The sequence below is a fragment of the Palaemon carinicauda genome, chromosome 31 (assembly GCF_036898095.1).
Source record: "Palaemon carinicauda isolate YSFRI2023 chromosome 31, ASM3689809v2, whole genome shotgun sequence".
NCBI classification, from domain to species: domain Eukaryota; kingdom Metazoa; phylum Arthropoda; class Malacostraca; order Decapoda; family Palaemonidae; genus Palaemon; species Palaemon carinicauda.
This window is the reverse complement of record NC_090755.1, coordinates 79,381,592-79,406,925: the sequence shown is the minus strand read 5'-3', so window position 1 is coordinate 79,406,925 and position 25,334 is coordinate 79,381,592. Positions and strand designations below refer to the sequence as shown.

At 37.2% G+C, this 25,334-nt stretch overlaps 2 protein-coding genes across 2 annotated transcripts in view; one reads left to right on the top strand and one right to left on the bottom strand.

The window, feature by feature from the left end:
* LOC137624558 (uncharacterized) overlaps positions 1-15,222 on the top strand; it is a 299,003-nt gene extending 283,781 nt beyond the window's left edge. Inside the window, exon 3 of the mRNA XM_068355459.1 lies at positions 12,904-15,222. Within this exon, the coding sequence (XP_068211560.1) occupies positions 12,904-13,821 (918 nt within the window). The 3' untranslated portion in view covers positions 13,822-15,222. The remainder of the gene's footprint in view (positions 1-12,903) is intronic.
* A 466-nt stretch (positions 15,223-15,688) lies between these two features.
* The window catches only part of LOC137624559 (protein phosphatase methylesterase 1), a 48,807-nt gene continuing 39,161 nt past the window's right edge, over positions 15,689-25,334 (bottom strand). Inside the window, exon 10 of the mRNA XM_068355460.1 lies at positions 15,689-23,948. Coding sequence (XP_068211561.1) covers positions 23,930-23,948 — 19 coding nt within the window. The 3' untranslated portion in view covers positions 15,689-23,929. The remainder of the gene's footprint in view (positions 23,949-25,334) is intronic.

Below are 25,334 nucleotides of genomic sequence, written 5' to 3'. Positions count from 1 at the left end.
ATCATTATGCCAGTGCATTGCTATTATTGAAAAGGGGGTTATTTATTTTCCTTTATATATACAATATATATATATATATATATATATATATATATATATATATATATATATATATACATATACATATATATATATATATATATATATATATGCATATATATATATATATACACATATATATATTATACACACACACACACACACATATATATATATATATATATATATATATATATATATATATATATATATATATATATATATATATATTGCATATTTATAATCAACCGTTGATCGTCCACTGCAGGACATAGGCCTCAGACATATCCTTCCACTCCCGTCTGTTTATGGCTTATATGCCAGGCTGTACCCGCAGTTTCTTAGCCCGTCAATCCATCGTCTTCTCTTCTTCCACTGCTTCGTTTGCAATCTTTAGGGACCCATTTTGTTATCCTTAATGACCATATATTATCTGCCGTTCTCTTCCTTATTAGAAAATCCATGTTGCTCTTTTTCTGTCTCTTATTGTTAATCCCATCATTATTCTTTCCATAGCATTCTGAATTATAACTAATTATGTTCTAAGGCTTGAGTAAGGCTCCAAGTCTTTCTGATGCATAAGTTAAAATTAGTAGGATCATTGATTAAATACTTTTATTTCTAGAGGAAGTGACATTTTAATTTTCATAATCACCACTCACGCTAGATTCAAAACAAATGAAAGCTCTATTTCCACTTGTCTGTGTCATCTTTTTACACACACACACACACACACACACACACATATATATATATATATATATATATATATATATATATATATATATAAATATATATATATATATATATATATATATATATATATATATATATATATATATATATATATATATATATATATATATATATATATATATACGCACACGCGTTTATTTATAGAAGTAAATTTACCCTCTTTTGGGGGCGAGAGAGGGGAGATCAGGCGAACATGTTTTCTTAACGATATGAACATTTCGCAACATTGGTTGTTATTGCCACGCAGCACCGTTGGGAAGAAGGAGGCACGATTGTTGTTACCAGCCAATTAGTTATCCTTCCCAGACGTCTCGTGGAGGACTTTGTTGAAAGATCGATGAACGATGCGCTGCATATGTAGCAGATCATCTTTCCTCATTCACTAGGAGTCTTTTGTTCAGCCCTTGGTACGCGGGAAATGTTGCTCTCTAATAGTCTCTATGCCAGGCTTGGTTTGTTTGTTTGTCCTCGTGCTAGCTCGCATCCTGTCTGTCATATTTTTCATTTCTCAGTGTCCTGATTTACGTAATGAATCCCCTTACCCTTCTGTCATCATATAGTAACGCCTGGACAGGGTTGCCAGATTATTTCGACTGAATTATCGTACATGAGCCTTAAAATTGTCGTTTTTTAACCAAAATTATCGTACACAGTTTCGATATAATTATTAGGGTGTTACATGATTGACTTATTTCAAAAGATTTTAGTATAATTGTTTAATTAAACCCACACACACCTACATTGTTTATACCTTAGGTATGTATCGTACATCGTACCGGACCCAAAATAATCGTACACGTACTATAATTATCGTACGAATGGCAACCCTGCGCCTGGAAGAGTTTTCTTTCATGCATGCACTCAATTTCCGACCACCATCTTACCACTCGCACTAGATTCAAAACAGGAAAGCTGTATTTTCCACCTGCTAAGCGTCATGTCTTACAAAGACCCGGTGTTTCCCTTCCTCGGTGTTTGGGAGTTTTACCCATAACCTTGTTTACCCAAAGGCCGAGGAAAAATAACAGCTATTACGGAGAAGACAAAGCATGAGGGCAATTCTCTGCGGCGTAGGAAAACGATGCTTCTGTGATACTAGACTAAACAAAGAAGAATACTGCTGCTTCCTCTTCGTATTTTTTTCTTTCGTCTTGAAAAAGATAAACATTTGCTAACTGGGAAATGTTTTTCACTACATCTACTGCTCTCAGTTTATGCAATGTATCTTTTAGCCGTGGAACATAAGGAGCAACTGTTTGAACAGGTTTCATGATGTTTGTGGGTATGCGTACAAATGAAAAATTCATTTCCTTACATTGCCCTGCAGATTTTTTTATTTTATCATTATTATTATTTATTTTACTTACTTATTTTACACATGGAAACCCTGTGCACTACTGGACCAACAAGATCTGTTTGTCGTAGGGAAGTCGTAGGGAATTTAGATGTTTTCTTTCATCATTCCCGGCAGTGATAAGTTTATATTTCTTAAAGATCACTTATGGATTGCTCACTTTATAAATTTTCATACTCAAAGGTATCGTAAAATTTTATTGTTACACCAGTTACAATTTTATCAAGGCTGAATATTTTGACTGAAATCTATTGCGTATGACCGATTTTTTTTAATTATGCACTTAGAATTTCATCTCATTATGTTGACAAATGTCATAGTATGGTTTAAACTGGAATGACATCAACTTGTGTTTTCTATTCTATATTAATAAAGTCTGCAATACTCGTCTCATTGATAAGTAACTCGTGTGTGTGTGTGTGTGTGTGTGTGTGTGTGTGTGTGTTTATCCCGTATTGTATCATCATTGCAAGGGCAAAAATATGAAGTAAAACTTGGTTCTTATTATTAGGCAAGATTTTTAGAACTTCTTTTCTTCAATTCTTGGTTTATTTTTTTTTTTCAATTTTAAAACCCAAAGAGTTTACCCTTTTAGACAAGGCAATTGTTCTCGGGATGAGGTCGCTATAACCCCATACCAGGGCTCACTACTAACACATATGCGTGAAAGCAACCATTTATTACCACCCATTATTGTAGCCTAATGTAAACGTCCCTGCCTTCCAATCTGCTGGACGGGGGTTCCAGGCCCATTCAAGCTCGGTAGTTGCTTACAGTGTCTGCAACTTCACCATCCTTGTGAGCTTGACTGCGAGTTTTGGAGGGAAGTCTACATCTGTTACTGCTGACTCACCAGTGGCCACTATAGTCCATTTCTTTTAGCGGTGCATATTTGCACCGACTCGCAGCGGTGGCCTTTTAGCTCGGAAAAGTTTCCTGATCGCTGATTGGTTGGACAAAATAATTCTAACCAATCAGCGATCCGGAAACTTTTCCGAGCTAAAAGGGCACCGCCGCGAGTCGGTGCAAATATGCATCGCTAAAAGAAATGGACTATAGGATTGTCTGGCGGCTCTGGCCCTCCCTGAACATAGCTTGGGTAGAAATGGTGCTTTGGGCAATGATCATAAGTACTGTATATATGGCGAGTCTCTAGGGCATTGTCACTGTCCCCTACTAGTCATGAGCAACCTGTATAGAAAACATGTTACTTCATGGCTCTCGGTGATGGTTACCCATCCAGGTATTGATCAGACTCAACGTGGTTTAATCGCACTGGACAAAAGACCAGTGGAGAGGTTTTACCTGTCATGCACTGGTGGCCAAATACTTATGAAATCTAGCTTGCTTAATAACACCTAATAGGAGATTGGTGAGAAAAAAAAACATAAAGAATAAAAGGATGGACAAACTGGGTTTAAAGGCTTCTCATGAATGGCAGAGCCAAGGAACAGTGATATTTCCCTAGCAAGCAGGACAATGCCCTAAAGACTGACCATATATACATATGATCAGTGCCCAAGAACCCTCCACCCAAACTAGGACCAGGGTGGACCAGGCAATGGTTGCTGATGGTTCAGCCGATAGACCTATAGGCTTCTCCCCTCCCCCCCCCCTCCTTAGCTCACAAGGATGGTGAGGCTGCAGGCAAACAAAGGAACTAACGATGTTGAGCAGGACTCGAACCCCAGTCTGGCAATTACCAGTCAAGGATGTTACCACATAGGCCACCACAACCCTTAAATAGTTTAGTTGTAAACAAAGTACATTGATCCCGATGATTCATTAAAAATGGATTATTGTCAACAGCAGCGAAGGATGCTTGATTTTGGTCAACGATTATGGCCCGGTTAGTTCCTCAAGTTGTGGTAGCTTCTTCATCGTTGAACCCTTCAAGGTCTTCAACTGAACCCCCATTGAATAGCCTACGAAGGAGTTGATGATAATGTAAAATCATGAAGCAGAGCTGATTAGAGTCCAGTGGATGTACTTTACATCCCAGCTCAATGGAGTCGTTTGTTAGTCTAGTTTCAAGGTTAGTTGGGTTGGGAAATGAAGGATCCTAAAGGAAATTAGTCTAGTTTCAAGGTTAGTTGGATTGGGAAATGAAGGATCATAAAGGAAATTAGTCTAGTTTCAAGGTTAGTTGGGTTGGGAAATGAAGGATCCTAAAGGAAATTAGTCTAGTTTCAAGGTTAGTTGGATTGGGAAATGAAGGATCATAAAGGAAATTAGTCTAGTTTCAAGGTTAGTTGGATTGGGAAATGAAGGATCATAAAGGAAATTAGTCTAGTTTCAAGGTTAGTTGGATTGGGAAATGAAGGATCATAAAGGAAATTAGTCTAGTTTCAAGGTTAGTTGGGTTGGGAAATGAAGGATCCTAAAGGAAATTAGTCTAGTTTCAAGGTTAGTTGGATTGGGAAATGAAGGATCATAAAGGAAATTAGTCTAGTTTCAAGGTTAGTTGGATTGGGAAATGAAGGATCATAAAGGAAATTAGTCTAGTTTCAAGGTTAGTTGGGTTGGGAAATGAAGGATCCTAAAGGAAATTAGTCTAGTTTCAAGGTTAGTTGGATTGGGAAATGAAGGATCATAAAGGAAATTAGTCTAGTTTCAAGGTTAGTTGGATTGGGAAATGAAGGATCATAAAGGAAATTAGTCTAGTTTCAAGGTTAGTTGGATTGGGAAATGAAGGATCATAAAGGAAATTCCCAGTCACAACAATATAAAGAACAATTTTCAACTAATCAAGACATGAGATCTCTAGAGATTTTTAAAAGTATGCTTCTAAAGGCAAAAGCCAATGGTGAATTAACCTAATGCCCAGGCTTTTTTTTCAGTTAAGATTTGGTCCTCTTAAAATCAGAATATTGGGGAAATGGGAACACATTAGTGTAGTGAGATTTGGAATATTTAGGTCACTGAGAATGCTATTTCATTTGTCCTGAGGAGTCTTATTATTGATGCTCAAACACACTTAGATGAGGTTGTATTGTATGCCTATTTTGAAAGTGAGGATGTATGATCTTATAAAGGCGGCCACCTCACTTGATAACTCCCAGAACTATCGAGGGTGTTTCCATGCTTGAGAAGGATATTCATATAATTAAAAGAATGGATTGGGAATATTAAATTCCTTTTCTTGGCAATCTCCATCAATCTATCATGGCCAAAACAATAGGAACAATTAGCTTAAATAGTTGACAATTTATTCTCATCATTTATTTATTTTCTTATTTCCTTTCCTCACTGGGCTATATTTCCCTATTAGAGCCCTTGGGCTTATAGCATGTAGTTTCCCAACTAGGGTTGTAGCTTGGCTAGTAATAATAATAATAATAATAATAATAATAATAATTGAGACAACCATGGAAAACCTTTTAAGCACTAAACTTTTTGAGTACTGAGACATCTAGAACTGTTCTCCACCCTTCTGAGCTTTTTGGGATCAAGAATAACCTGTTGCAGAACCCCAGAAAAGGGTTTAAGATCTCTTTTTTACTAAAACATTCACAATTTTTAGTTGGTGTAACTTAAATATAGAACGCTAGATTAACATAGGTGGCAACCGGGGATTTTCACTCTTACCTACTACAGCTGGATGGTTCAATTCCCTTGTCAAGGAAATGCAATTATTGAAGAGAAATCAAATTGCTAAAATTCAAAATTTTACTGGAAAGTGTCAATTAAACCAGGCTTCTGGAGAAGAAGCAATATGAACATCATGGGAAATTCATAGAATTGATAGATATTTGTCAATATACACCCCTAAGTTTACATCTTGTGTAACAATATGAATTAATACATCATCATCATCTCCTACTCCTATTGACGCAAAGGGCCTCGGTTAGATTTCGCCAGTTGTCTCTATCTTGAGGTTTCAATTCAATACTTCTCCATTCGTCATCTACTTCACACTTGAAGACTATGAATTAATACAACTGAGACAATGTTATGTAACGTATATTCTCGTGTAATAATAAAATCTTAATTAATTCTTCAATGATTGGCAGGATGTTATACTATTAGGGACAGTAAAGCATAAGTAAAATGATAGATTTATTACAATTTGGAGACACTTCTTGGTTTCCTATATCACCTAATAAAGAATTTAGAATTAAGTCTTTAATACATTAATCAATTATGCTCTTCAAATTTAATAAATAGTTTTTTATTATTTATTTTCTAATATCTTTAAAAAGATATTCTGTTAATTGATTTTTTCAAATGAGGTGATGGTATTAAAGTAGCCTTTTTTTGGGCTCAAGCCATGTCGTCCTGATGGAAGGTTCCTTTAAGCAGCTTTCTAAGGGATATTTAGCTACAGTGATACTCTCAGAGAATTGATCATAGGTCTCCAGAATTCTAACTCCTGGCGCGAGTATCCTTAAAAAAATTTTTTAAGGATATCGCATAATATCAGGGGACGTATTTTTTGATACGACACATGGCAATCTTCACCCCGAATAGAGTTTTCGCTCTGAGAGGGAAGAGTGGCGAAATTAAAAGGGAGCCTTCATCAAGGTTACCCGGTGGATCCCCTTCCCGTACTACTACAGGGCCCAATATGGCTACCCATTCCTTTGTTAGTAGCGAATTATGCACGGTGTATCTCCCGCTTGCTCTCGGTGTTTTTGTTACTAATACAGTATCTGGATTTATCATGCATTCTCCAGCATCTTCAGCCTCTGGAAAGTTGAGTATTTAATCTTTACTGTGTATAATTTTTAGCTTCCTTCTCACAGTTAAATTAGCATAATTTAGTTGTGTTTTTCGGAGCTTAGCTGTTCACCGGAGGCGCCATTTTGGACGCTGTCGTTCGCCATATATGCCTTATTTAGTCAGTAGAACGACGTTCCCGGTATTCAGCTTTAATGAATTATTGCTATTCAGGCAAATTATACTAGTAAAGATAAGATTATGCACATATATTTCCTCTTTCTTGCAATGTGTCGATCGTATACAGTACGTTAGTCTCGGTGATATAGCGTAGCTGAGATCTCGACTCGCGCTAGGCTAGCCTACGCGTTTTAGTATACTTTAGTACATTATCCCCGTTTACCCTCTTGTATCGTTTTATCAATTCAACAGGAGATAGTATATCTCCTAGAATTACCTATATAATTCGATACTCGTCTCTTTTAGAGATGTAAGGGTAAACCCTACCTGGCGACAACCCTATCTTGGTCTTGCCATAGAGTAGTGTACTCCGGCTTGACTAGGCTAGTGTTTTCTGTCTCCCCTCTTTGCCGGTGAGCATCCCGGCTTTAATTTACGACAGTAACTCAGAGTATTCAGTCTTGATGTCGGCAATTCTACTGCTGGGGGAGTAGTCACTCCCCTGCCGGTTTACAGTTGCAGTCATAGGAAGCCTAGCTTCCCTAGCCTGCATCCGAAAGTGGTAGTACACTGCCGCCACCTTCTCCCTTGCGGTCTAGAAGACATGTCTTGTTTTGGCAAAGTCTTGGGCTGATGAATCGATATTCTTCTGCCGGCCAAGACACCGCCGATATTGAAACGATGTTTCTGAGTTCGTGACCGAAAGCGGGTGGCAATTGTGCCGCCTTCTTCCGACATGACACAGAAGACGCTTTCCCTTCCCCTCTCTGTCCTTTAGCGATGGCCTAGCCATTGCAATATCTTTGGCCGGTATTCTACAATCTCTCCGCTCGCCGGGTGGGTTGTGTTGCCGGCCGGGTTCCTACATAGGCGGCTTGATTGCCGCTTCGACCTTCCCCCCTACGGACGCAAGGCTCTGGGAAAGGTTGTGCCGGCCATGATGGCTGCCGGTGGGAAACCCTGTTGTCTTTGAGTGTTCTTCAGTCCTCTCTTGGACTGCCATCCACAATCCCTGGAACTGGCAGAGTAGCCGGCAACAGACCCTGTGGTTGGATGGAAGCTAGAATAATACATTCCCCCCTTCCATTTGAACCCTCATTCTGGAAGAAGGCAGTAGGGACAGCAGACCCTACACCCTTATTTATTGTACTAAATTATAATGATAAGGTAGCCCTTCTTTCCATGCTTTCTCTCTCTGTCGGCTAGTGCCGTTAAGTACTAGCCTAGTCGGCAGTATGCCGGCGGAACTACAGTATAAGTTTATACAGTAGCCAGTATTTCTGCAGTACTGTATAGTACATACTGCAGGCAGAAAACTATAGTATATATTATACATTAGTTTATATTTTCCAACATATTCTGTGTGTCCTCTCACAGTCCATTGTTGAGACCAATTACAGTTACAATATTGAAGTGAAGTATTCCTTCAATACCCTGATGAGCCATAGGTCATCAGAACTTATATTTTACCCTACAATATTAATATTCCTTTTGGTAGGGTTAGTGCTAGTATACACTAATTTTAGCTCTAGAGATTAGAGCTCTTTTACTCTAGTTTTTCCTTAAATAAGGAAATTCTAAATATTAATATTGAGGGAGGTCGCAGCAATTGCTGGACAGGAGGCACAGTTATGTGTCTTAACTATTTTCTTTCTAGCTTACTATCCTCAGCTACATTGGTAATAGTAATACCATTTTATGCATGCATAAATAATTTATCAAGTGGGATAAATTACCATATACTCATTTCATTTTCCTTTCTTTACAGGAGGAGACCAAGGTGAAATGCGAGGTTATGTACTGTAACCACAAGAGTAAGAACTTTTGTGGTCACACTATGTGCAGGTCTCATGCCCCCTGCTCAATCGCAACCGAAACCTTGAGGTATTGGGACCCCAAGGACTGTAACATCTGCTCGGCCTTGATGACTGAGGGTTTCGGAAATCCCAAGTCGACGGAGTCGAGGGACGCTGCGAGGGATAAGCTTCGGAGATGGGTACGAGGGTTCCAGAAGAACTCTCCGGGACCGTACCTTCCCAACGACATGATGAGAAGCATGCTGTTCCTGAAGGCAACAGCTGATGCCATTGTACCTCAGGCACGACCAGGGCCTCCTTGCATCCAGATCGCAGTTGAGGCCGACATCAACGAGGCGATGAAAGGCATGGACATCCATCAGGAGAGGATGTCTGAAGTGTCCTCGGACACAGAAAAGGATCTCCTTCAAGAGGATCCTGAAGAAGAGGTGGCCCTACCACCTGGAGGAGACGAGGATCTTGAGTCGACGGAAGCGGAGGACTCCCTTCTGTCTGTGTCGACATTCCAGCCAGCACTGTCCACGTCTTTGGCTCTTATCCCTCCATTAGACTCGCTGGGTCAAGCGGTTACAGCCCAAATTACGATGCTAATGGATACTCTACGTAAGGAAAACGTAGTTATGAAGGAACAAATGACGAAGGAGTTCCGCGAAGCAACTCGGATAGTCACTTCCCGCGGGTCTTTCAAGCTCCCAGAGTACAGGACCTGCCACCTTGCTCCAAAACGAATCCCTGGAGGTATGCAGAGTTTATGCCAATTACAAATGGGAAACTACATTTCGGAGAAGATAGGAGCCGTCCACCTGGATGACATCGAATTTTGGCCAAACTTTGCGGCTTACCCGCAGTGTTTCATAGGGCTGAAGAGTGAGCCAGCATCTAAAGAAGAGATGGAACCAAAGGAGGTCATGGTTTTCGATCATGACAAGGCACAGGCTCTCTTGACGAGTAGCCTAAAAAAGGCAGGGTATACCAACTCTAGAGTTTCTGCACTGAGCAAGAAACACCCTACTTTTCTTGCTCCTTCTTCAAGAGCTTTCCACTTCTTGTCGAGAGCTCTCCAAAGCGTGATGAAGGCTATTGATGCAGGCAAACCATGTCCTACGCTAGATGAGTGTAGGCCATTGTCTCTGGCCTTGCCCACAGATGAGAAGGAATGGAAGGAGGTCCACCTAACTTTCTCAATCTCGAAACTCGATGCGGACATCGCAGGACAGCAGTTCAGCGAGAACCTCCCGAAGTTCTCTTTCCCTCCAGAACTGTCCTAGCCAAGATGCACATGGCCACTTTAGTCAAGGACTTGTACGCTTTCATGAAGGCCAGGAGGGCCTGCAGGGAGTTTGTGTTTGCCAATGCAACAGTCAAACACGAACCCAGGAAGCTGATTACTTCTTGTATCTTGGGCAAGGACCTCTTCCCAAAGGAAGTAGTCCAAGAAGTTGTCGAGAAAGCCGCCACGGAGAATAGGAAATCCTCTATAGTCTTCTATAAACATTACGCGAAGCAAGTGCACGAATTGAAACACTTTGTGGTGGCGGCAGGTAGTGTTGTAAAACCTGTCGTCTAGTGCTGCGATGAACAGTAAACTGTTTGGGACTTTTACAGTTTGGGTGAAAAGGTGTTAACACCTTGCATTGTAATACCTTTTATTAAGGGTCATCCTGGTGCCCCTAGGACTGTTCTTTACAGGTGTAGAATCATACCAACGACACCAGTACCATGTGAACACTTGTACGCAGTGTTAAAATTCATCCAACATTTACAGTGAAATTATCTTAATAATTTTCAAATGATTTTGAGTGGCTAACATATATTTCTTCCCTTTCAGGTGATAGATATATATATGTACCTTTAGAATGTTGGCTGTATATTAATTGATTCTAATTTAATACATTCGTTGTTCCATTTATGTTGTCTATACAAATAAAGGATGAAAATGCATTTGCGTCTTATTCGCCGCAAAGTAGCCGAATAAAATTAGAAAGAGTTCTTACTTATTTTCCTAAAATAAAGTAATACTTGAAGGTGCACATATGTGTGAACATATTTATTGAGAGATAATTACATTTGTTCCAACATATATACAAACCTTGTCGCTTCTATAGTCAATGATGACATTTCCCTGCAGGGGGCAGGAAGCATTAAGATTGTTCCAAGCTTAATGGATATGACGAATAACGGTACCGTCATATATTTATGTGGTCTGGATGACCATATAGAAGCTGACTCAAGGTTAAGGCACTTATACAAACCTACAGATACAGTACTTTCAAGTAATTCTCTGGTAAGCTTCCATCAGGACGACATGGCTTGAGCCCAAAAAACGGATTTTGAAGCAAAGCGAAAAATCTATTTTTGGGTGGGATGGTCACGTTGTCCTGATGGACCCGCCCTCCTTTTTGAAGAAAAGGAATGTACATACATAACAATCCCCACCCAAAACTACTCTATTTGTAGCCACCATGCTTAATTGCTACAAGGAATGGGTAGCCATATTGGGCCCTGTAGTAGTACGGGAAGGGGATCCACCGGGTAACCTTGATGACGGCTCCCCTTCAATTTCGCCACTCTTCCCCTTCAGAGTGAAAACTCTATTCGGGGTGAAGATTGCCATGTGTCGTATCAAGAAATACGTCCCCTGATATTATGCGATATCCTTAAGAAAATTTTAAGGATACTCGCGCCACGAGTTAGAATTCTGGAGACCTATGGTCAATTCTCTGGGAGTATCACTGTAGCTAAATATCCCTTAGAAAGCTGCCTAAAGGAACCTTCCATCAGGACGACATGGCCATCTCACTCAAAAATATTTTTTTCGCTTTGCTTCAAAATCCGTTTTATATTACATTATTGAAATAGGTAGCATAATACTTTGTAACAAAGTACAGTAACTGAAAATATAGCCAAAGTGTTAGACTTTTATTTTATCTCCTTCAAAGGGTCTTGGTATTCTGAGTTGAGGGAGAATGAAATATGCCATCTACTACATTTGGAATTGTCTCAAAACTGTATCATTTACTACAATTTAGGTCGTTGTTCAGATAAGCAAAGGCAAAGAAAGATAGAATTACTCTACCTTACAAGCTAATTGCAGTCTGGAAAACTTTTTCTGCAGTTCTCCTAAATATGGCATTTATACATTTTACAAAACTACTGTATAGTATAGCTATATAAAAATAATGGTAACTACTTAAAATAGAGATCTAGCTCAAATTATTGCAGGGTACAAATTATGATACATCGTGTGACTGTAAGTAGGTTAGGGACAGTGGCTTTTCAGCATCTAGATCTTTTCATTGATAATCTCCTTAACCGTATAAAACTCATTTTAAATTCTACGCAATTCTTGATTGCAAGTTTACTGTACTTTTGAGGCACCCATCTGATCACTTTATTCTTTATTAAAACCAATTTAAATATTGCGAGTCTTTTTAAGATTTTTGGTGATCAAACTTTCCAGAGGAAATGTTTTAATTGTTCCATTCTGTCATGTTATGAATATTGTTTTCAGTCTGGTCTTCTGCTGATGACTCACCTCCTGTATTTCTAAACAAATACTTTTCCATCTATGAAATTCCTTATCCTTGATTTCTGGCACCATTGTTCAGTTAGTTCTTTGTACACGTTGCATAATATTTTTCATAATTCTGGTTATCCTTTACACTCAGATCTTCCCAGACTATCCAGTAGTCTTGGACATCTACATTACGAGGTATTATACCAAACAGTATTCTACAAGTTTTATTCCAGCTGTGACCAGATTGTGGAATAATGTTCCTTATCTAGTAGTTGGCTTAAGTCTCATTTCATAATGTATATATGATGTATCTATTTAACATTCTTACTGAACTTAATTTATTAAAAAAAATAAATGTATCTCATTCATAGTTTTTTCCTTTATTTCCGTTCTGCATTGTCTTATAGTATTTAGCTTTTCCAATTAGGATTATAATTTAGCTAGTAATTATTATAATAAAACCCTATAAATATCAAGGAAAAAATCATTGCAAATATTTTGTATTTCATGATGCAGCAAAACCTGACATTGTATTTTTTCAAACTATATTGATAGTAGCTGATGACATTTCTTCTTTACAGTGCAACCTGAGCAAAGAGTGTGAGTTCATGCGTCAGTTGGAGGATACCTACTACGACACTCTACAGAGTCGCCTCTTCCCAGGACGGTACATTGCCATTGCCCCAAATGGAAGAATCAAGCGAGCTCGAAAGTTGAATGGCCCCTTAGGAAAGGAGCACTTTTTTCTCTCTCGAAGATTAAATTTGGAGGATGTGCATCGTATAATTGAACAATACCATAAACGTCTTGAAACACTGCCTCCTCAGCGTTGTGCATGCTACAATATGACATCAGGTAGTAGTAGTGGAGGAGGACATGCATGTACTGTACCCACTCCACCAGTAACAGTTGAGCCTGTGACCTCACAGTCTACTACTGTGCGTCCTTTGCGATGTAAAACTGTCAAACGTGGCAAGAAGTGTAGAAAGCGGCCAAAATGTAAATCTAAGAAATGCCGTAAACGTAAAAAACATAGAAGGAAAAGTAAGAAAGGTCGCAGGAAAAAAGAAAAAGTACAGGAAGTGACAACAACACCTGCGACAACTCACGTCAGGGACATACCAAGAAGAAGAAAATTAAAAGTTAAGGGAAGTAATTCTAGAATTAGGCACCAGAAGACATACCAATTCAAAGATGGTTCACAAAGACAAATTATGGGACCTGTCCCTACAAATGCATCTCTTCAGGCAAGACGACCACGACGTCAGCATCTGCACACGTATCCCTCTCTCTCTCTAACAACTCCAACTCCTTCCTCACATAGCACTCTGAGGCTAACCAGTAATACAAGGCGGCCGAGGTTGGGTACCATAACAACAACCCCAACTCTGCCCTTTCCCTCCGCGCCCTCGTCCGCCCACCCAAACCGTGCCCATAACGCGAGACGGCAGCGGAGACCACGGGGGCCGCTCAAATCTCCCACCTCAGTTACTGCTTAGTGTATATATTTCAGCGACACCATTTGTCATGTATATAATCGTAAATAATATATGTAAATACACAGAAATTCGACATATGAACAAGGTCCATAAGAAGGGGACTTAATTTATTTGATTTTATTTATTATTGAAAGTAAAATTTTCTGCCCCCGGATCAACGGTCCGCTACAATGTATGCGCTTGTCAATCTTAGTCAGTACGTGAGAGTGGAAGGAAGTGTGTGACTTAACTATATGTGTGCAGGTTGCTACGCAGCCGAGAGAATGGTGCTACCTTATCCTACCGCGTGCCATACACTCACCATATTGCAAACTGATTATAAATAAAGCTTGAAAATGTTTAATGATATAAGAAACATATCAGTGTCCTAGGTCAGTCATGTGACATATACAGTATAACAAACTCCCGGTTCAGTACGAGGATATTTGTGCCATAAGAAGCGATTTGTGTGTGGAAATTGGAAAAAAAAAAATAAAACTGTAGGCTGACAGATTACCATTAGTTTGAGAGCTAGACTTATGTGGTATATTAGAACCTTGTGAAATGTAATTTTTATATGAATATATTACATTAAAAGGACACAGACATTTCTTTAACTGGACCTTCATGTACACTGAAGGTTCTTCAGTCAACCAGTGACAAAGTACTGGTTAACTCAGATTTGCAGATTCTTTTTCTCAGCTATTTCGAGTGAGGTCAATTATTTTAGAGAATATCAGCTTCAGTTTAATGAATTACAGTGACAAGAAAATTTCCCGAAAAGAATCAAAATACAATCTAGATTCTTGTAAATCTGTGTTTAGACAGAATTTCAAATGAACAAAATGTTCATTTACCATTAGTAGGGATCAATTATTTTTTTAATATGGTTTTAATGGAAAATTAGAGGAAAATTTAAAATGTCATTGGTGTTGGCTGCAATTGTTAGCTGTAAAATGTTTTATTAGTGAAATGTCTTAGTTCAGTGCAAAGTAATATACTGACAATTATTAATACTGTGAATAGTATCAAAAACTACTTTCCTCATTCAAATATACAACTAAAGAAACTGCAAGTCTGGCTGAGACCAAGCCTCTTTGTTAATTCTGTTGCTCATCGTGCAACTCTCCAGAGTAGCTGTCAAGTCACTCTCGGCCAGAGTCGCGCTGTCTGGAGGCTATTTGCTCACTTGGCATTCATACCACGCCTGATGAGGCCAATCACACCAGGTATGGTGGTTGTTTTCCCAGGAGTTGCCTCACTTCCTGGGAAGCATGCAAGGAGTTCATTGAAGCCTCATTGCTAACGCTGTGTGATTCCAGAGATGAAGTGGTAGACATAAAAAAGGTACCCCTGACATGTGTGCTGAAGTCTATAGTTTGTTGCAACTTACGTAATAAATCTCCTAGCTAGTAACAAGATCTTTGATGCTACCCAACACACAGCTACATGACCCCCACAACCGCCCAGGTGCTGGTGTTGTCACTACCAAACGGCAGAGCAGCCTATTGGTCACTCCCCTGCCGTTAGTAGTCGCCTGGATCGTCCCTCTTCCAGTCTAGTCATATGTGTCTCCTGAGGGCCGTTCTGGATCATGCAGAACGTCAACTGCAACCCCCATTCTACTGCTTTCTGTACAGATATTTTTATAAATATATAATCCTCTGGTTGGTAATGTATTTAAAGGATTTTATGTAGCAGAGCTATTTCGTAACAAAAGTGTTGCTGTTGTTACCAATAGTTTACAACTGTTGTCACATAAGTGTTGTCATGATATAACCTACACAAAATGTGTTAGCAATAGTCTCCACATTCAAACATTAAGTAACACTGCAAGGGTAGTTGTAAGATCAAGGTGTCATTGTGTGCATTAGAAATCAAAGCCTGCTGAACTTTGTTCAGTTTTATTTCAAGTGTACACTGATTTAGAAAAAAAAATTTCACTAACATATTTTCCATTACACAACACATTTCCTCAGTAATGTTATTGCAATGAAAATAAAACAACATATCACTAATTATTCTCGTAACAACCTACTTTCCATGCGTTAAAAGGCTATCTTAGGAATATATTACCAATAATCTATTTTCTCTTGCTTCTACATTGTATTTACAATAGAATACACAGTTATTACAGAATAATATATAACACTGACAACCAAGCTGATGTCATAAGATTTTAATTATGTCTGGTCAGTAGTGCACTTTCAATCAATCCCTGACTTTTTCAAGTTCTTCAAGTAATAAAAGCAGTAAATAATACTTCTCATATAATACTAAGGTACTGTAAGACCTTTTAAATACAATATTTTGGTTAGAAAGTAAATATAAAAAGTTGCCAGATTTTGGAGATGTCCAATTTTATCTATTATTACAATCACCTTGTCTTAACTTTAAATATAAGGATACATCTTTACACCTTAGATATAACAATCTCATTCTAACCAATTGTTTGTGAGTTACTGTCCAACTAGCAAACTAGATCCTCACCTTCTAATAGGCCTACAAGTAGACAAAGTCTCATAGACATAAGAATAGCATGAATGTCTAAATCCACCTAATTTCACCTGCTTATAAAAAATGGCATAATGTACATTCCCTTAGTCTAGCTGACGTGCAACAATACATCGGGACTTTATGCCAACAATTATAACTGTATTACCTGTTGTAGGCAGCAGAAGGCAGTGGAGTGGGGGAGTAAGTAAGTGCCTCTGTGTTAATGCTGCTGCACAGCCAAAGGTTATTACTAACCTTGGTTAAGTAATCTGCTAATATCCAAAGTTAACATATAGGAAATGTGAATTTCATTATGTTGTATTTTAAACATTTCAGATATCCTTTAGTAAGTAGATGTAGCCAATAAATCCCTGAGAAACCCTTCTTTTTATCAAAATCTGGAAATGAGAAATGTTTCCATCGGTATGCTTAATTTGTATCTAAAACATTACTTACAGTATTATTCTCATTATTTATAAGTCTTCTACAGAATAGCTTATAAACTGACTGTTATTTTTACTTGGCTATGATGCTGACAAGTGTAATGGTAATTGAATGTAAACCTCTTGAATTGTGTTAATAACCTTTTGCTGCCTCATCACAACTGCTGTTGTTGGTGTGTATTTTCCAAGGTATTTCAGGAAACCAACCCTGACCATGAACGTGCAGTATGAAATTTCAGGAGGCATTAACAGCAGACCAGTTGGCGTTCTCTTCAAATTACTGTTTCCCTGCATGTAGATATGTCAAAGATGATGGCAAATAAATGGTATTTTTATCATCGCAGTTTTTCTTATTAATCCCCCCAGTCAAGTTACAGGTATGTTTTTGAAAATGGCATTTGCTACATGTTAGTTTACCTATTACTACTTGAAATACCAATAAAGAACAAGTAATGATATCGGTGCACATGAATTCTCTAATCTTGACGACATTTACTAGTAAGTGCTTCTGCTGTCACTCTTCCTTTATCACATGGGCACCGGTACTTAAACATTTTTTGGATACCAGGAAGTCAACCTACTACCACTACTGTACTTTGATGCTGTTTATAATAAATACACTTTCCAGGTTATAAAGACCAATTTTCATGCGATGTAAAAAGTTATTAGCAAAATCAAGCTCAATGTCTCACATCAGTACTATAACATAAAAAGAAAATTTAGACCACATCTTTGAAATCTTAGCAAAATCAAGCTCAATGTCTCACATCAGTACTATAACATAAAAAGAAAATTCAGACCACATCTTTGAAATCATTACCTTGAATTTGGCTCCAATTACATCACATAAAGGAATATTAAAAAATGTAGGATGAATGAAAACATGATATTCCAGTTGGCATTGAAACAAGGATTGGGAGAGTATGAACTTTAACACAAAGGCACAAATAATAGCAATAAAAAGTGAATGGCAGGGGCATATTGCTCATACAGTGGATGTGGAACATGCACAGGAGATACAGTACCTCTCTTGATAAGGATATTGGCTATGGCTGCAAAGTTAAAAACTGATTACATCAATTAATGTGGCTCTTGTGATGGAGGTGGAAATTTGTAATCTTCAGTGATTCTAAAAGTGCTACTGAAGCCATTCAAACCTATTTGCTACAAAAATGTCTGGTACAGTAGATAAAGTTTCCTTTTAAAAATAAGCTTACAGAAATGTGGAATTCTGTTTGATCCTCACCTATGCGGACTTGAAAGAAAAATGCTTACTTTTTAGCCATCTAAATGTACAGTACCTCCTTTCCTGGCCACTTTCTTTCATCTCGCTGTCCAACCTCTTGAATTTCACTCCATACTGCAACTGCACGGTTTCCTCCCAGTTGTATGCTGGTGCTGATTGGCCTCCTAGGCCCAAGTACTGAGGCAATGTTGCCCAAATTCATACATCCAGCCCAATAAATCTGCCAAAATGGCAACTACTTTGACCAGATCAAAGATGATCGTGCCCATCATTGACCATTGACATTTAGAACTTTCTGTATTTTAAATAAATGCTATATTTTTGTGGAATAACCAATGTGGCAACAATAAAATGAATAAAACGTATCACTGGAAAGTGGCATTATCAAAACAGAAAAATGTCATGTTGAAGCAATTCTATTCTGCCTTCAAATTGGTCTATCTATCTATCGATCTATCTATATAGAGTATTTGATGAATAACTCAAATGACCTGGACCCTGTATGCAGGTTAACATTGACAATGAAAACAAATTTTGTGACTGTGCAAACAAACTTTAGAAATAAACAAATTAAGTAAATTTCATACATTTTCAATTAATTTTTTATCTTGCTGTACAGTACTCTTATTCAATTTTTGAAAAAATAATATTTCTAGGGAAAAATTTTCATTCAATAGTGAACCCTCTGGACCAGAAAGCTATCTAACTGTCTTGCTCAAATTATAACCCTTCATTGATATAAGTAAATTTCTTAATAACAAGCACATACTACCTGTGGAGTATTGTACAATGAACAGTATTTTTTATTGACCCTAAGTTCATTTCACTTTCAAACTTTTTACTCTAATGACAAATGAAAGAATAAATTTTGTAAACTGACATGAGTTGCTTGATAACAACAACCAGATTACTTATAAAATAAAGCACACTGTAAAAGCAACACACCTATTAGTTTCTGTAGATGCACTTCATTACATTTACACTTCAGAGAAATTTACAAACATCTCTAAAGCAATTTCTAACTACTCACAGCTTCAAATTTTGTACTGATTGTGAAAAAAAAAACTGTTCATATTTGATTTAAAGCCTATCTGCCTTCAAGACACATCAAAATATGTTGAGAATCCACTGTGATGCATGACTACATGATTCAAGTATTTATGACATCATTTCCACTCTTCCGTGTAAGGTACATTGAAAACTTTTGTAGCCAACAGTCAATGAGCTATACGAACAACTAATAAATGCGGAAATTAAAAAAAGTCCTGTCAAATGTGGGTAAATAAAACCTATAACCAGCTCTTTCACAACTATGCATACAACCAACGTCCCAAGTGCTTCATGACCTAAATCACTGAATGAAATAGAAAGTATTTGCAATTACTACGTGGCCTATGTAATCTTAAGAAGCAGAACTTTTCTCCACCCTTATTTTGATGCATTGTCACTTCAGATACTTGAAAATTGATGCAGACCTCTGACAACCAGTAAAATTAAAACAAGGATGTAAATAATGTACTTGAAAGATTATCTGCTTTTTCATTGTTTAAGCTAAAGCACCATAACATGGTGAAATAATCATAAGTTCTTAACCCTTTTGTTAATTTATTTTTTATAATTTCTTGATATCCATTTGCAAATAACAAAGACAAGTAAGTAGATGTGGATTAATAGAAAGATACAATCAATATGTCAGAGTCAAACTTAGAAAAATATCTGACCCTATGACAAAAACAGTAAGTTGGTACTCTATCCACTCTAACCTCTAATAGACGCCATCAAACTCCTTTTACCTTACAGACAACCACACATACTGTAGATGCAACAAAGATGATACAATCAACTACTGTACATCATAGAAGAAAAAATGGCAATATTACTTAACCTTCATAAAACTACTCTCATGAGAAAAAAAATATTGAAAGTAAACTTCCCGTTAAACCAACCTGCAGAACTTACTTTACAAAATCTTGCTATTCATTCATGCAAATAAGAAAATAAGAAAAGAGTACTACAACAAATGTGGATGAAAAAAGAAAAACTAGTGAAAATAAGGAACACACAAAACTAAAAGACACAGAGGCGCCGTTGCAAAGGCAAAGCCTCAACCTGAATCTGATCTGATTGTAAAGCCATTTAAACACAAATTAATCCTGACAAACACTAACTCTGTAAACCACAATATATCCTTTCAGTATCATCTGATGAACTAAGTCTACATGAGGAAATATAAATACTGTGTAGTCCTTTTTGATTAGATGATTACATACTGTACTTAACTAATGTCTATTTTTGAGAACTGGTAGTACAGTATAATATGATGATTATTCAACTGATCCCAAATCCCTTATTAAAGAAGTGAGTATGTACAGATAGTAACCTTTCTTTTCATTAATTATAAATTACTATAAAAATTAAAATATTGCACATCCTACAAAGCAAACATTATACAAATACATCAACAGCTTAAGGACAAGATTTTTATGTTGACATATGAAAATATTGTCGAATACTGAGAATGGGTCTTCCAACCTACAAACAATAATTTTCTCTTGTTGGTACAACACATATGCATCTGAACTATACCTCAAGTGCTTTAACATTTGGTGATGGTAGTAAAAGCTACTCTCAATGTCAAAATATTACAGACCATTCACTCCAGGAAAAAAATGCAAATGAATGCTTCCACTCATAAGTCGGAAAATCACTTTGATAGGAAAAGTAACACTTCCAAGTGTTTCTATGCAATTTCATTCAATTATAAAACTACTAAAGGGATTTTGACGAAGGAAAAATCTATTTCTGGGAAGAGACCTGTGACGCCCGGTGAAAGAAGTCCTTCTTTACACTTTTCTAATATAAATCTTCCAAATATACTAGAGAAAGATAAAACCATGGAATGCAGAGGTTACTACCCTCACGCGATCACCTTGTGGGTGTCGTGTATACAACAGGGGCTTGTGAAAACCACTATTCACAGGCTGTCTTCCATTTAGATAATCCTTCATCAAAGGGAAGGGCCGTGTGGGATGTACACCAATTCTTTTCGCTGTTGAAAAGATTTAGTCATTGATAGTTTAAAACTCAAGACCTGCTCTAATACAGAAAATCTATGGATTAAATATAAAGTACAGTAGTATTTCGGGTTTCGAGTAACTTTGAATAAGAGCAAGACAGGATACAAGCATACAAATTTGAATTGGGTTACGAGAATTGCATTGGTCTGCAAGCAAATATTCTGTGCCATATAGGCATTTTTGGTGGACAAGTACTAACAAGACTGACATGAAATCAGGGCTTACTGACAAGCAAATTGGGCTTCATCATTAATTATATATTAAAGCATATCATCAACAGGTACATCATAACATCAAGTATACAGTAGAAAATATGCTGGATATCAGAGGATTATTTGCTAATGCATAACTACTGAAATCTTTTGTTATTAGTGTGAAGCAATAATTGCAAGTTCCACTCTACTGAAACCTACAATTGCATTACCAGGACCTATCACGTTATTTCCTGATATGTTTGAAACTCTACTGCACTACTCATTCTATCTGGACTAAAGAAAGTGTTTTGACCTCCCAATCTGACATCAGTGCTTGTATAGCTCTACATTGATATATAAAAGTTCAAGAAAAAATATATTGGCTTCTCTATGGTGCTCAGTGGTCTGATGGACAATGCCACATTACATCATGGATAAAAGGAATCCATCTCAGAGAGGGCTTAAATGTAATAATGGACTAAATATATCCTTAGATAATGGATGCAAAGGCTTTAGAGTCCCACAAAGCATGAAATGTTTGTTTCAAATCATAAGTAAACAACTAACTTTGACTAAGACTGTTTTACATAGATGTGATAATGCAGGAATTCTATTCTGCTTAAATTAAAAAAAAAGGATAAAGGAAATTCCTTCACTTTTATAACATGAAAGAACACAGCTACATGCTCCCCAGCTTTATGTAATATGTTAACATTCCATAATTATGAATAGAACCCTTACAAAATCTACAGGATCTAAACAGACTAGATGGTACTGGTAATGTACAAGCAAAACAAAAGCGAAAAGTTACCTTGCCCTACAGTAATTACTAAATCTCCTAATAAAGAGCAAGAGACTCTTCCCATTAAAAGATGGCTTCATATAATAACACATAAATGAAAATTAATTAACAAAATAAAAGCAGTAGCTTTGCATAGGTACATAAAATGGTGCACAGTTAATTTTCACTCTTGGGTAAAATATTCAATTTTGAGACAACAGTCCAGGATATAAATAACCCCAATCATCACTAGTCTTAATTTAAAAGAAAAGATGCAATGATTGTTTCCTACTTCCTGTTAAATTCCTTCCCATTTGAAAAACACACAATAGCTGCAATCCTGCTCTAGTCATCTAAATGCGCTGTTGAGCTGCTTAGTGCGCTAAACTGTCCCTTTACTTATAATTTCACCAAGAGCAAAATCATTGAATTTGAAAAATTATAAGAAAAATGCTGATAACTTGGATAAAATAATTACCCTGGTACATACTTAGACAATGCTCACAAAAGAACTTGGCCATTTTGTATGTAACTGGAAGACTACTCTATACAAAGTAAAAAAAAAGGCTAAGCTTTCAGGCTAGAATATCAATTATCTGAAATCATTATAATAAACTATCCACCTTAAATCACATACCCGAACCTAATAAAGTAGGTTATACCTCCTAATCATTCCACATTAAGTAACACCATTTCTAGTACTGTACTGTGCATCACATTCCTATCCCTTTGATCCCCATCAGCTAAATTTATCAAATTCATGGCACCAATATTTGTTAGTGAAAACGCTATTAAATATCACCACCCAAAGGGTTAGTCTTATGAAAAAAGTTGATCAATTGAGGAAATCTAAGAATCCCTTTTTGAAAGTTTTGTCCGTCAAGAATCACCGATCCAGATATAAATATACAAACACACAAACTGTCCATATCCCTAAAAATACATTAATAAAAAAGAAGTAGACAAAGCTAAGAAAATCTTAGTAGATAAATAAAATACTAAACCACACCCACCAAAATCAACAGTTAAAAGATTTAATGAGCTAACATCAGGTTGAACCTAGTGAAAATGTTAGTACAGTACAATAAAGAATTACTTATGAGAGAAATAGAAAACTTACCAGAGCATGCATGTTACTTAACGATCAAAACCTATCCTTAGCTGCTACACTGTACCATACATTTCAAACACTTTATATATAGATCAATGTGTATTTAATTAACATAGCATAATATAGTACAGTATTCTATATTTCATAGAACATGTACAATGATTTTGAAAGAAAATCAAGGCATCTGTTTATATCAATGGTAACACCTGCATGAAAATTACATTCCATTAGTATAACTGCAGCTACAATCTTCATTTTCAGAAAAAAACAAAATCCATTAGAGTGTGTGTAATCTTATTACATGTTTGTACCTCCAATCATATGGTTATCACAAAAAGTTTCTTTACAGAAAATACAATCCAGTACAACTTAAGAAGCAAAGAATCACGCATAACTTACCATTTCAAAGCTATTCTCAGTTTCTTAATTTCCATAAACTATACTGTATAGTTTTAATTTTACTGCAAAAATCACCAAGATGGTAACAGCTGCTGTCATAAAAACTATAAACATACACTCTCTTAACAAAATCTGTACCTTAAGCAAGTGTCATTAAACATATATTATCTACTTAAGAACGGAAATTATTTAAAACTATATTAATGAGAATATAAAACTGAATAAAAGCAATAAAGATGAATAAACACCAAATAGACCACCATCAAATGCATTAAAATTCACATTAACTTTATACATACATTTAAATAAAAATGGAGATATGATAATCTGTAACAATTGCGTGCACGCAGAGAAGTTCTTCCTCATTGATGAACCAGTCACATCAACAAGCAGGGAAACTTCTGTTGGAAAAAATGAAGAAACAAGTATGAATAAAACTAGCATAACAACTTTCTTCACATAAAGCTATTTAATCATACACTATACAACATTGCCTCATTACTATGGACATGAAATCCCAGTCACAATATATGCATCCTATCAAGAGAGACAATTGCTACATATGATCTATCTTGCAAGGGATGCCCATTTCACCCTTCTTTACTGTGTAAATCAGTAACTTTGTGATGGAATTCCCTCAAGATCACTTAATCATTTCTATGAACCTCATGTGATGCTCATATTGCTTTGTTCTCGAAGCCATACCCCTTCTTTGATGCGTCAGAGAACAGCAGCGTTTCAAAAGGAGGGGAGTCAAGAGAGACTCCCCTGGTAAAGTTTTCGTCGTTCAACTACCACTTTAGTGCCTCACCACTGAATTCCCCAGAACCAAGAAGTGGGGAAGAATGGTGATGGCTAAAAAGTAATGTTACAGACACTACCATAGCAGTCTCTGGTAGAGGTACCTGTGGGGAACGAGTCTCTCTTCAACAACGAAAGATGTCCTAGAAGACATTGCCACTGAAGTGCAGGTAAATGTTGAATAGAAAGAAAGGGTCCCTGAGTCTGTTGATACAATTGTCTGTTGGAAAGACGTTCCCCGCTGCCATGTCTATCAACATTTCAAGGTACTCCAACCTTCTCTTGGACTTGAAACAGGACTTCCACCAATTGACAACAATCCCAGAGTGTTGCAAAAGGCTAGGAATCTGTCTCGATCCCTGAGCAATTGAATCCTTGAAGACAACAGGATAAGCCAATCATCGAGATACCTTAAAAGATGAATTCCATTCAAATGGACCCAAAACAGACTAGCATTAACACTTGCATGAACACCTGCAAAGTGGTGCATAGTCCAAAGCAAGGGACTTTGAACTGATACACCACACCATCGAAGATAAAGTGGAGGTACTTTCTGCTCGATGGATGGATGGGTATCTGAAAATATGCATCTTACAGATAGATAGAAAGTCATCAAAGTCTTTGAAGTCACTGTCATCGTCAACTGATGGGGACATGAATGAAGCTTGCCATCTTCATCTTGAATGGAGTTTGTAGAACGAACTTATTCAAAGGAGTGAGGTTGATCACCAGTCTCCACCCTCATGTCGTCTTTTCCACCAGGAACAGCCAACTGTGGAAGTCAGGAGACCCGTCTCGGACGACTTCTACCACATTCTTGTTTGACATCACCAAATTTTCTGTCTCGAGCACCAGAGCTTTTGGCAATCCAAGAGGATATGTCTGAAACACATCAGAACTGATGAACAGCAGGTGGTATCCTGTATGAATGACCTCTACCAGTCAGTCTTTTACTGTGTCACTGCAATGTTGCCTAATAGCTTGAT